At 39.4% G+C, this 12,425-nt stretch overlaps 1 protein-coding gene and 1 non-coding gene across 2 annotated transcripts in view; both read right to left on the bottom strand.

Moving 5' to 3' along the window:
- Positions 1–12,425, bottom strand: part of MYO3B (myosin IIIB) — a 421,954-nt gene that overhangs the window by 76,977 nt on the left and 332,552 nt on the right. The window contains exons 33-34 of the mRNA XM_065928997.1: positions 11,449–11,503; positions 10,418–10,517 (exon numbers count right to left, since the gene is read on the bottom strand). Coding sequence (XP_065785069.1) covers positions 10,418–10,517; positions 11,449–11,503 — 155 coding nt within the window. The remainder of the gene's footprint in view (positions 1–10,417; positions 10,518–11,448; positions 11,504–12,425) is intronic.
- LOC136165734 (U6 spliceosomal RNA) lies at positions 10,005–10,108 on the bottom strand. Its single transcript, XR_010662727.1, has one exon. It is a non-coding gene; the product is annotated as a U6 spliceosomal RNA (small nuclear RNA).

The raw sequence follows: 12,425 nt of genomic DNA, 5'->3' as shown, positions 1-12,425 counted from the left end.
GTCGTAGCATAGCTCCAGGGGCCACTCTTATTAACATCCTGGCCAGATATTTTGTTTCAGGTTTACTTGTCCATTTCTCTCTGAGAATGTAAACCCAGAAGGGCAATCCTGGCTGCTGCTCCATTATATACCATGGCACCCAACACAGCACCCACCACCACTTAATAACTGCTCAGTAAATAGCAGCTGACCGAATACTTGAATGAATGAGTAGTAAAGGTGCGCTTCATGCTCTCCCACCCCGCTTTGAACTTAAGCCAACAATTTCTTCCTTGTTAAATTCAGTTGTTACTGAAAGAAGACAGCCCCAGAGTCTTCCTGGGGCTAGTTTAAGTAACTAGGAGTTCTAGCTACTTTAAAGAGTCAGATAAAAATGAAAAGAGAGAAAAACCTTACTATGGTTCTGCACACAGTCATATAACCACAGATTCCGCACCCCCCTTCCCCCCCTCCCCCCCGCCAAACCCCCACTTATGTAATTTTGGACTATGTCTTTCTTGTTTCCCTGTAACATTTACAATTGATTACATTTAATTTAAGGAACACACTCATGTTATGGTCCTTACACACTCAACTACTGAACAACCAATCACCTTGTTCCTCTTAAGCTGTTTCATTTTCTTGGATAGGGAGTAGGTTACTATGCTGAGAGTCAGGTTTATTTAAAAAAATTTTTCTCCTTGATTACATGCATAAAAAAATTTGTTACTGCTCCACAAAATACATTGCTAAGAAAATGAAAAGACAAGATCCAGACTGGGAGAAATATTTGCAGAACACATATCTCACAAAGGACTGGTACTGAAATATACAAAGAACTCTTACACCCTCAAACAAGAAAGCGAACAGCACAATTTAAAAATGGGCAAAAGATCTGAACAGACACTTCACCAAAGAAGTTATACAGATGGCAAATAAGCATATGAAAAGATGTTCCACATCAGGGAAACAAAAATTAAAGCAACAATGAGATACGACTACACACCTATTTAAACGGCAAAAAGCCAAAACTCTGGCAACACCAAATGCTGGTAAGGATGAAGAACAACAGGAACTCTCATTCACTGCTGGGAGGAATGCAAAATGGTGCAGGCACGTTGGAAGACAGTTTGACAGTTTCTTATAAAACTAAACATACACTCTTACCATATAATCTAGCAATCACACATTTTGCTATTTATACAAAGGACTTGAAAAACTTATGTCCACATAAAAACCTGTACAAAAATGTTTATAACAGCTTTATTCATAATTGCCAAAACCTGGAAGCAACCAAGACATCCTTCCGTAGGTGAATGGATGAACAAACTGTGATACATCCATATAACAGATTATTTTCAACAATAAAAAGAAATAAACTGTCAAACCACATAAAGACATGGAGGAACCTTAAATACACATTGCTAATGGAAAGACATCAATACGGAAAGGCTAAATACTGTCTGATTCCAACTATATGACATTCTGGAAATGGCAAAACTATGTGAAAGTGAAAGTCGCTTCCAATTCTTTGCGACCCCATGGACTATACAGTCCTTGGACTTCTCTAGGCCAGAATACTGGAGTGGGTAGCCTTTCCCTTCTCCAGGGGATCTTCCTGACCCAGGAATTGAAACTGGGGTCTCCTGCATGCATTAGAGAAGGAAATGGCAACCCACTCCAGTGTTCTTGCCTGGAGAATCCCAGGGACTGGGGAGCCTGGTGGGCTGCCATCTATGGGGTCTCATAGAATCGGAAACGACTGAAGCAACTTAGCAGCAGCAGCTCCTGCATTGCAGGCAGGTTCTTTACCAACTGAGCTATCAGGGAAGCCAAAATTAACAGTTGCCAGGAGCTTAAGGTAAGAGAGAGAGGGATGAATAGATGGAGCACAGGGGATTATTAGGCAAATAAAAGCATTCTGTTTGATACTGCAATGGTGGATACATATTATTATATATTTTTCAAAACTCACAGACTATACAATGCAAAGAATGAACTGTCATGTAAATTATGGACTTTGTTAATAATAACATATCAATACTGGCTCATCATTGTAGCAAACAAGTGACTCTAATGCAAGATGTTAATAATAGGGGAAAATGGGGAGAGAGGGAAAGGTGAGGAGAGTAAATGGGAACTTGCTACTTTGCACTCAATTTTTCTAAAAACCCAAAACTACTAGAGAAAACTATTAATTTAAAAAAACTAATAAAATTTATTACTTCACATCTTGGAAAACAAACAAAAGTAAAATAGAAGAAAAATCACTCCATTCCTACTACACAACTGTGTGTTTCATTTTAAAGTTGAAAAGAATCCTTTAAAGTGAAACAAAGGAGGCAGCCAAGGTTAACAATGAGTTTATGCTGTTTCAAATACATAAAGTAAGAAAAGAATGTAAAAATAAAATTCCTCTTGGCACATTTTACAGCCACGCCATCAACATCCAATTCTGGAAGCCAAGCACCCTAACTTGACTCACCCCCTCCACCCCTCCCCACCCTGCTTGTTTGGCAGCTGTGCTCCTGATGTCCTGGGTCAATGCCAGAATCTAACTTGGCATCGGCAAAGAGTGCATCCTGACCTAATGCACTCAGGAAAGCACCAGAAAAGTTCCTGCTGATCCTCCTCAGATACGTTTACAGTAACAATCTAAGCAGAAATAATGTCCAAAAACTATCCAACTTTGTAACATGCTTTAATGAGCTGCAGAAATGAGAACATGCTGTCACAGGGCTTTCCCTGAGGTACATGACCATAAGAACTGTGGCTGACAAATGACCTCCATGTCTTTTACCCACCAGCCCTCAAAGGGCAGCCACCTTCCCCTCTAGTCTCAGCTCCTGCAATGGTGACAGAATCTCGCCAACTCAGTTGGCTGAGGGGTGGATGGTGCCAACCTATGTGAACTGCATCCTTTCTTCCTTATCATCATCACCCCCAAATTTCAGGGAAAATGTTCTGTCAAAGAATCTTTGCCTCTTGCTAGGTATTCTGCACAGTTCCTTTAGAAAGCCACAATTTTGCACAGAGGCCTCAGTCAGTGTAAACTGCCATGAACAGCAACTGATGACCCAAGCACTCTGCATTCTCCAAAATTATGAAATTAAGCAAGACAAAACCAAACTCAACACCCAGACAAGATCTAGTAGGAACCAGGAAAGTCTTTTAAAGGAAAGGTGTGTGATTAATATAAATGGCACTAGGTTAGAAACCAAATTTGGGATTAAGAAAACTATAATCCCTCCCTTTTTAACTTCCATTTATCTACCCACATACCTTCAATTCTTTTGCAAAAAGCCAGGACACAAACTTTATGGCAATGACATATGTATTAGAGATACATGCAGATATTCATATCTGGTAGAGTTTAGAGCAATTTTGCCTTGTGGGAGGCTGGCAGAGGTAGTAGAGTTTATAAAAGACAAAAATCTTTTAAAGACAGTAATTCCTAATAATTTTATAAATTGAGACACTTTTAAAAGTCTGGGACACTCCCCTCATCTTCCTCTACAGCAAAGTGACAAGGAACTGTAACTTTGTTCTGGACAACTTCCTGAAAATTCGATGAGACCACTTGAGATAAATACCAAACTTGTTTTGGAAAATGACAGCTGCAAAGACCAAGCTGTTATAATTGCATTTGTCTCTTAAGTGTCTTATTTCACTGCCTGGCCTGTGTTTGGTATACAGTAAATGCTCAATAAGTGTTTGTTAAGTGAAAGAATAGAAAGGCACCTATATAAAGTTTACTTTTTCTGATTCAACATAATATCATAGAGATAGGGGATGTGGTTCTCAAAGGGTAGCATTTTGGAATCTGGGAATGTGATAAAAATGCAAATTCCTCCTCATCTGTACCCCACACAAAATTGGAAACTATGGAATGAACCAGTAATCTGCATTTTAACAATCACTCTGGGTGATACTAACACTTACTGAAGTCTGAAAATCACCAGTTTAAAAGGGATCCTTTAAGAAAGAGATTACCTCCCACACTAAAGGTTAAGAATTCCACACCACTAGTACCTTCGCTATTGCACTAAGAAAAGTCCTGAGACCGAGGCTTCATGATGAGAGTTTATGGTGAATTCTGTGGCAAAAAGAAAAGATGGATCAGCATTATGGGAGTCAAAAAGAGCAGGGATTCGAGGCTTGAGAGATTATTAGTGGTCTCCAAGTCTTGTATGTGGCTTTCTGTCATGGCACTGGGTGTGGGACAAGGAGGCCCAGTAGCCTTGCCTCCATAGGGTCTGGCTCCCATGTGCTTTCCCAACAGGGATTATGTTGCCTTTGAGTCTCAGTTGTAGGAACATGCTTTCCTTGTCAAATGGGTGACATCTGAGCCCTTTATGATCACAGTGGTTGTGGTTTGGCAAGCTGCTTGCATCCCCTTCCAAACACAGGCAGCAGTGTGAGCTGATTCTGTAGCATAAATCTAAGGCTCAGTTTTGCCGGATACAATGATCTAATTAAAAAATTAGTTTTCACCAGTCAAGTTCAACTTCCAATATTATTATAGGGTGACCAACTTGTCCTAGTTTGCCTGGGACAATTCCAAAAAATCCACATCTTGGAAAACCTTCAGTCCCAAAAAAATTGAGATGTTTAGTCACCCTAATGATTTGGGGTTCCAAGGATAAAAACACAGCCCAAGTTTGCTTTCTGATAGCTGAACTTCTGCCAAGACCAATAAGATTTAGTAATGATCAGTGAGAAAGGCAAAGGAAAATAACAGAGTAGACGGCATTAGAGAAGCAGTGGGTGAAAGAAAATGTGTATGATTTGCTCAGCAAATCTGAAGATGATATGGAACCAGATCACTGAATTCTAAAGCCACTTTAATGGGGACTCTACCATACCCTGACACTGCAAGCTGCCAGAGGCAACCCCCTTCGGGGGCTAGTACAATACCACCTCTCCCTGGCTCCCTGAAAATGTACTAGACTCTATTTTAAAAAGCCATATAGCTAAAGTTACTCTTAGCAAATGCAATGACTCTTTTTTACCTTCCAAAAGAAATATGAATAATTTACACTACTTGCAGACAAGAAGATAACCAAGGGCAGGACTACCTAATGTCAGTGAGGTATCACAGGAAACCCAGGGGCTGACAATGAAGGCCCTTGAACAAGCAGGTCACAAACTTAAGCTTGTATACTTTATACTAAGAAAATACAGGTGAAACACCCAGTATGTGCCCAAAGTCGATACTTATTACATCTGTGGCAGTCCCCTTTCTTTCACTGGGATTTCCTTACATCCCCCACTCAGATACCCTTTGTTAAAATGTACAAAAAACAATTAAAATTTGGTTTTTATACCACAACGAGGAGAAAAAGAAGGCAAAAAGAAGGTATGTTATAAAAAATGAGCACATTAGCAATAGCAGGAAATAACAGCTTTGTGCTGAGAGAGAAGAAAGTTAAAATAAGTAGGTGTATTAACTAAAAATCATAACAGTTGAGGGTCATTTATTTTAAGGGTAGATGGCTCAGTGGTAAAGAATCTACCCACCGATGCAGGAGACATAGGAGACTAAGATTCAATCTCTAGGTCAGGAAGATCCCCTGGAGAAGGAAATGGCAACCCACTCCAGTATGCTTGTCTGAAAAATTCCACGGGCAGAGGAGCCTGGTGGGCTACAGTCCGTGGGAGCGCAGAGTTGGACACCACTGAGCGCCTCAGCACAAAAGGTGGCCCCGTTTCACAGTGATCTCCAGGGATCTCTGCGTTAGCGCTAGTGTGAACAACTCTTACTAATAATCATGTCCCAAGACACTGTGGGAAGGAGAACTGTATCCAATACACTCAATATGAAAGGGGAGTCAGTTTTAGAAAGTTTCAGCTGTCGGGAATATGTAACTGAATAGAACATCTCATTCATTGATGATGTCTATCATCTCTCCTCAAACCAGTCGTTCCCATTTCACTGAGTTTATACCCTTGCTACTCAAAATGTGGACCTTGGGTCAACACCATGGCACCACCCAGAAGCTCTTTAACACTGCAGAATCTCAGGAGCCACCCAGACCTGCTGAATCAGAATGTTCATTTTAACCAGATTCTCAGAGTTTGGTAGGACATGTATCACCTGGCTCCTTACCTTCTATGATTCTTTCTTGCTCTCTCAGCTCCAGTCACCCAGGTTTCCTTCTACTCCTCATGCATTCCACACTGTCTCCTCAGGGCATTTGCCTCAGCTGTTCCCTATATAGCATTCTGCCTATAATGCTCTTCTCCTAGAGAGCCACGTGGCTAATTAGCTTACCACCTTCAGGCCTTCTCTGTGCAGTGCTCTCTGACCACCCTGTTTAAAAGGAAACCATCCTCCATCCTCGTCCTCCATGCTTTGGCCACCCCCAATCTCCCTTGCTGTATTTTCTCCCCTATAACACTTCACCTTTCTAACATCCCACACAACTGATTTAGGATTATGCTTATTGTTTACTGTCCCTTTTCTAGAATGTCTCTTTGCCAGAATGTAGCATCATGAAGCTAGCACTTTTTGACTGTGTTGTTCTTTGATGTGTCACACATGACCAGAACAGTGCCCGTGAAGTGTGGTCTACAGGCTGACTCTTGCCTCTGGTCTCAACTAGATCACTGAAGAAATTTAGAGTAGTTTAAGTTAGAGTAAGAAATTTAGAAAAGTATAAAGCAATTTGATATTGACGCAACACCTAAATGGGTGATTATTTACCTAGTAATTCATTTCACTGTATTTTACAAAAATAGCAGGTTGTGCAATTTGGAAATTAAAACATCCAACTCCAATTTGGTCTTTTTTTTTTTTTCCCCCAATATGGTCTTTTTAAAAATAGTTTGAGAAGCACTGGCCCAGGAAAGTTCCTGGCATTTAGTAAGTGTTAATAATTGTTTGCTGAAGAAATAAAGAGAAGAACAAATACCTAAAGAATAAAGTTTTATATAGTAAAGGACTGCTGCAGTCCATGGTGTCGCAGAGTCGGACACAACTGAGCAACTGAACTGAGTAAAGGCAAATCAGGTTTGTACATATGTCTGTCAGTCCAATTAAATAATTTCTGCTTGGATTAGTGGCAAAGTGGTTCATGTTATGTACTTCCTCAATATACTGTGCTTTCCTGTCCCATGTGAAAAATATAAGGCTAAAATGATCAATGCAGGAAATTTCTGAGACTCTCTGACTAACTGAAGATAGCCTTTGTCCAAGCCCCACATTTGGACACTTTTTTGCCTGGCTGTTCTGAGCAAAGCTGGCCTGATTAAGTAACTTTAGATTTATTCCCTGCTTTCCCTTACCCTCACCTCCCTCAGATCTCTCTATAAAACAATGAAGTTAGCACTCACTGAAAGTTAGAAGGTAAGCTTGTTGGATGTTAGTGTTTTCTTAAAACTGAAAAGGTCATAATATTCTCAGGCTTCTATAAAATCATGGATCACAATAATGGATCATTTAAGGCAATGAATTAAACACAAAGGTATAACCAGCTAAAATGTCTCTTACAGAGTAAATACACTAATTTCTGCAGCTTATCACTGTGAATACATATATAAAACTGGAAATCTTTTGTTCTTCAGCCATCTTTGTTGGCTTCTAAGGTCAAGAGGAATCTGATTTATAAAATGCTTTTTCCTCCCCAAACCTTCCTTCCCTCTCCCCCTTTTCAGAACAACAACAACAAAATGAAATGGCTTGGATCTTTTAAACTTGTTCCACTGGTATGCTATACCCCTTGGGGGTGTTAAGAGACAGGGACAGAGGAGACTGGCGGGGCACTGTCCATATCACAAAGAGTCAGGCATGACTGAGCAACTAAGCACAGCACAAGAGACCTTTATTTTGTTCCAGGATTGTGAGAAGTACAGTTTAAAACTTCTCTGACTTATTTACTTGAGTTTCATTTCATTCTTGCTTCCACTATATCCTATCACCGTTGTGAATGCTTAAGAATTCAATTTGGGGACCCAGGCTAGTTTGCAAGGACAGAATTTGGAAATGAAAAGATGTGGTTCTAGAGAGTTTAAAATCTAGTAGATGCATGAAAATAACTGTAATACAGGAAGGATGTGATAAGTAGTAAAGGAAAGTCAAAGCACTCAGAGAGAGCCATGGTGGACTCTGAAGAATGGAGGGGGCTTTGAGAATGAACAGTGAGGCAGAGGCAACAGCATGAACAAAATCACAGAGGAGAGAAAGAACATACTTGGCATGCATGGAGGGTAGAGAGCAGTTTGGTATTCCAAAGCACAAAATGAGGGAGAGAGATCAGTGAAGACAGAGCTAGAAAGGAAGACAGGAAGAGCTAGAACAGAGACGGCCTTGTACGTTGTGCCAGGAAGCTTAAAGTTGATGCTAGAACGATAGGGAGCCACTGGAGATTATGGTGGAAGAGAAAGTTATGATTAGGGAATGCTTTAGAGCTCCTCAGATATCCATGGCAAGTTGAGAGAGGAAAAGAAGCAGTTAGGATACAGTTTACAAGAGTTTAAGGAGAAGTCATGGTGATGGTGGCAAACCAAACAGAGAAACCTTTAGGTGGGAAGGAAGGAGCAATTGTGACAGGAAGTACAAATGAACATTTGCAGCAACTTATTAATAAGTTTGACTTCTGCAGACACTTATCTAAAGACAGGGAAAGATGATTATAATCCAACATGTCTCTTCAGTAGTTAATTCAAAATGCAATATATTTTTACTCCTTCTAAACGATACCACCAAAACTTGATGCCTCAAAATAAGAACTTTATTTCTTGACCCATTTTTCATACTTAACTTTGTTTGCATTTGTATAATGTCAATAGCATAAGTACCACTGCAACATCTGACATAACAGTGTACCATTATGATGAGCCAGACACCATGCTGTGCCCTTTACTTCTACTAGCTTATTTAGTCCTCGATACAACCTTTTGGCTATGAATTACCATTTCCCTCATCTTACATGTGTAAGTACTGAGGTAAGGAATTGTTACATAAAGCTATGTAACAGGAAAGCAGAGATTTGCATCCAGGCAGATCTGACTCCAAAGGCAGAATCTGTGCCTTTGGCTATTCAATCATGCTTTAAAAATTTCTTTTTACATGTATTTTAAAGTAGAATGCTAGAAGAGAACAAAGACCAGATGGAACAAATGGAAAACAAATAGCAAGATGACTGATATAAACGAAAATATGTCAACAGTCACATTAGATGTAAATGGTCTAAACATCCAAATTAAAAGGTAGAGATTATCTGTCTGGATAGTGAAAAATGTCAACCAAATTCTTGCATAATAGATTCTATTCCACCACATGATCTTTTTCCTCAATTTTCATTTTTGCACCACTCTTACCCTTACCTCATTGTGACCTTATTCCTGAATATTATCTGGCTGTGAGGAAATTAGTCCATTGGACAGATTTATCATTTTCTGCATGTTTAATTAAAAGGTTCTGCTATAATACACTAATCCTCTCTCATCTCTCTTGAAGAGTTTAAGTTTCATATGGACTAAAGGTCCTAACACATATATTACACATTTTCCACTTCATATTTTACCATTTTGTCACTGAAAAACAGACTAAGAATAAACTTTGAGAAATCTAAGAAACTACTATATATTGCAGAAAAATAAATGAGGTCAACAGTACAGTAGTTTCTTAGTATTAGTATTTTAAGTTGAAAAGATTTCTTCCTTGGGAATGATCCAAAATGTGTTCAGTATTTTCTGGTTCATAAATATTTCTTATGATCTTGCTTCTAGTTTATCTTCCAGAAGTATTGATTATAGCCACTCATAACACCCCAAACTGACTTTTACCATATTCTGTAGCAAGAATTTAGAAAGGGGGGAAAAAATACCATTTTCCATGAGTGTGGCAAGATGTCTGTATTCTTGCTAAAAGAATAGCCATGTTGCCAAGAGGGCAGAACTACTCTCTAAATCCATATTCTTTACCAAGCCCTAGATTTTTACTCTGAACTATTTGCTTCAATGAAAGCTGGTCAGTTGTCTATCTTCCCTTTAAGAAAATAAAGTTTTTTTGTTGTTTTTTTTTTAATATGGAATGCTTTGCAAACTGGCATGCCATCCTTGCGCAGGGGCCATGCTAATCTCTGTACCTTTCCAAACTTAGTATACGTGCTGTTGAAGTGAGCGCAAGAAAGTTTTAAAGGAGTTTCTTAATTTAGGCTTCTTACAGGTAAAGGGAAAAGTATGGTCTTTGATATTCATTTTTTTTCCTTCAGAAAAAGTAAACAAGTGGCACGGGTAGGTAGTAAACTGCTACTTTTAATGAAAGTTTTGTTTCCAGTCTTTAAGGCTTTCCATATCTGAATTTTCTGCTAATATTAGCCCATACTAGTATCAGAGTACTGCCTTCTACACAGTCCTGTCTAAACAACTCATTAAAAAGTACACAAGCATGCAAATAGTAGAAATAGCTTGTGATTCAAAATGTTCTTCTTACCAGATTTTGCAGGGGCTCCCCTCGAGGGACTCAGTCCTGGGCAATCTGGAGCAGCATGGCATATCTGAGAAGACAGAGAATCAGTCCCAGAAACTGAGTGCTTCAGAAAGACCCAGTAAAATAATTATTATTTTTATCCTCTGATGAGGCAGCCTTAAGAACTTGGCTTCCATTTAACTAACAGACCCTGAACTTCAATCGTACCAGGGAAAAATTTACGTACATTGGGGTCATGTGGTGAGTTGCTCACCCCTTACAGTAGAATTGAGTGGAGATTCTCTCCTTGGGGCAATTAGCTGCAAAGTCTCAACACCTTTGCCTCATCCATTTATTTCTTCCTCTGAACAAGCCAACCTAGCCCCCTTATAAATTAATTATAGCCCGTATAAAATACAGCTTGTGCTGGTTTTCTCCTATACTTAATTTTTATCCCTGAGAAAGAAAAAAGAAAACCTATAGGAAGGTATTAATCTACTTAACATTTCTAAGTACATCATCCAAAGGATTTTGTTTTTTTAATCTTACATATGCTCAGCAGAGTTACTGGCAAAAACTGTACATTTTCTTCATTTCATCCTTTCAACATCAAATAGTAGGCAGCAAAAATTGGATCAGACTTCAAAGCCTGCTGTGGGCTCCAAGTCACAGAGAGACGCCTCCATTTCACATATTGAATTCGAGCAGGATATCAAAGTGCTACCAAAGAACCTCGGGTCCTTACTCAAAAAGAGGCTCTAACATCTGTAGAGAGTGGAGTGCACAGACAAACCACCTCAGGGATCAGCTAGCATTTATTCTCAGCAGCAAATTTCCAGGCTTTTGATTCTCTCTTCGCTGTACCTCCCTGCCTCTCTGCTGAACCAAAATTCTTAAGCAAGCTGGGCTTTTGTCTCAAAGCCTTCAAAACATCACTAACAGTTCATGTCTGGATGGCTCAACCAAGCAGCCACAGACAGGCACCATGACCACAGACTTGGACGAGTCTATAATAAGGATAGACAGTTACTTCAGAGTCAAGGATGTCCAGCTACCTTATTTGAGTGTCCTTTGAAGACATCACACCCTTTGGAAGAACTCTGGGCTTGCCTAAAAATAAAAATATAATAACAATTATAAATAATATTTTTAGAAGGCTTGAAAATTATAATTAAAAAAAAAACCTTACAGAGGATTGCTTTCCTCCAAAGATGAATCAGAACAAACTCTCATTAAGCATCTATTGTATTCCATTCCAATCCTTGGTTAGAAGAACATGGTCAACTTAAGGAAATGTATCCTGTCAGGTGTGGCTCATACACCCACAGTCAGCCTGAGATCCTAAGACCCAAGAAACTGCCCTGTTTAAGATCGTGTGATTTAATGTACATTACTACTGGATGTTCACAACCATTACCAAGTAGCCAACCATGATGCTAAGGCTGAACTTCTAATCCAGCACCTTAATCACATTGTTAAATAATTCAGAATAGATCTTGTAGTCAAACAAGTTTGGGGAATGCTAAGATGTGTGTAGGTTAAGAGGTTTCCTTACTGCAGAATGATCTTTCACAATCACAATATGCATTTAAGGGTTTCTAAAATGGGGTGTGTGCGGGGGGGAGGGGGGGGGGGAGAATTCAGTTCCCTAAACTACTTTGAGCAAGAAATTTAAAAAGTGATAATTAACATCTGTTTAAATACTAATGTTTCATGGAGCAAAGTTTGGAAAAATCAACTTGTATAAAAAATCCAGAAATTGGAACACATGGTATAAAAGTGTGATGAGGGTCTTCCTTGGCAGTCCAGTGGTTGAGCCTCTGCACTTCCACTGCCAGGGGCATGGGTTGGATTCCTAATAGGGGAATGAAGATCTCGCATGCTGCACACCACAGCCAAAAAACAGTAGAAATTATTATTCTTTAATGTTTAAGAGTATGATGATTATAACTCACTCACTGCTAAAACCGGCTCTTACAATTCCTTTCAGATGGTAGCCAGGAGTATGGAAAGCACTGACTAGGCTAAGGGA

The sequence above is a fragment of the Muntiacus reevesi genome, chromosome 3 (assembly GCF_963930625.1).
Source record: "Muntiacus reevesi chromosome 3, mMunRee1.1, whole genome shotgun sequence".
Lineage (NCBI taxonomy): Eukaryota > Metazoa > Chordata > Mammalia > Artiodactyla > Cervidae > Muntiacus > Muntiacus reevesi.
This window is presented reverse-complemented; position numbering and strand designations above follow the sequence as displayed.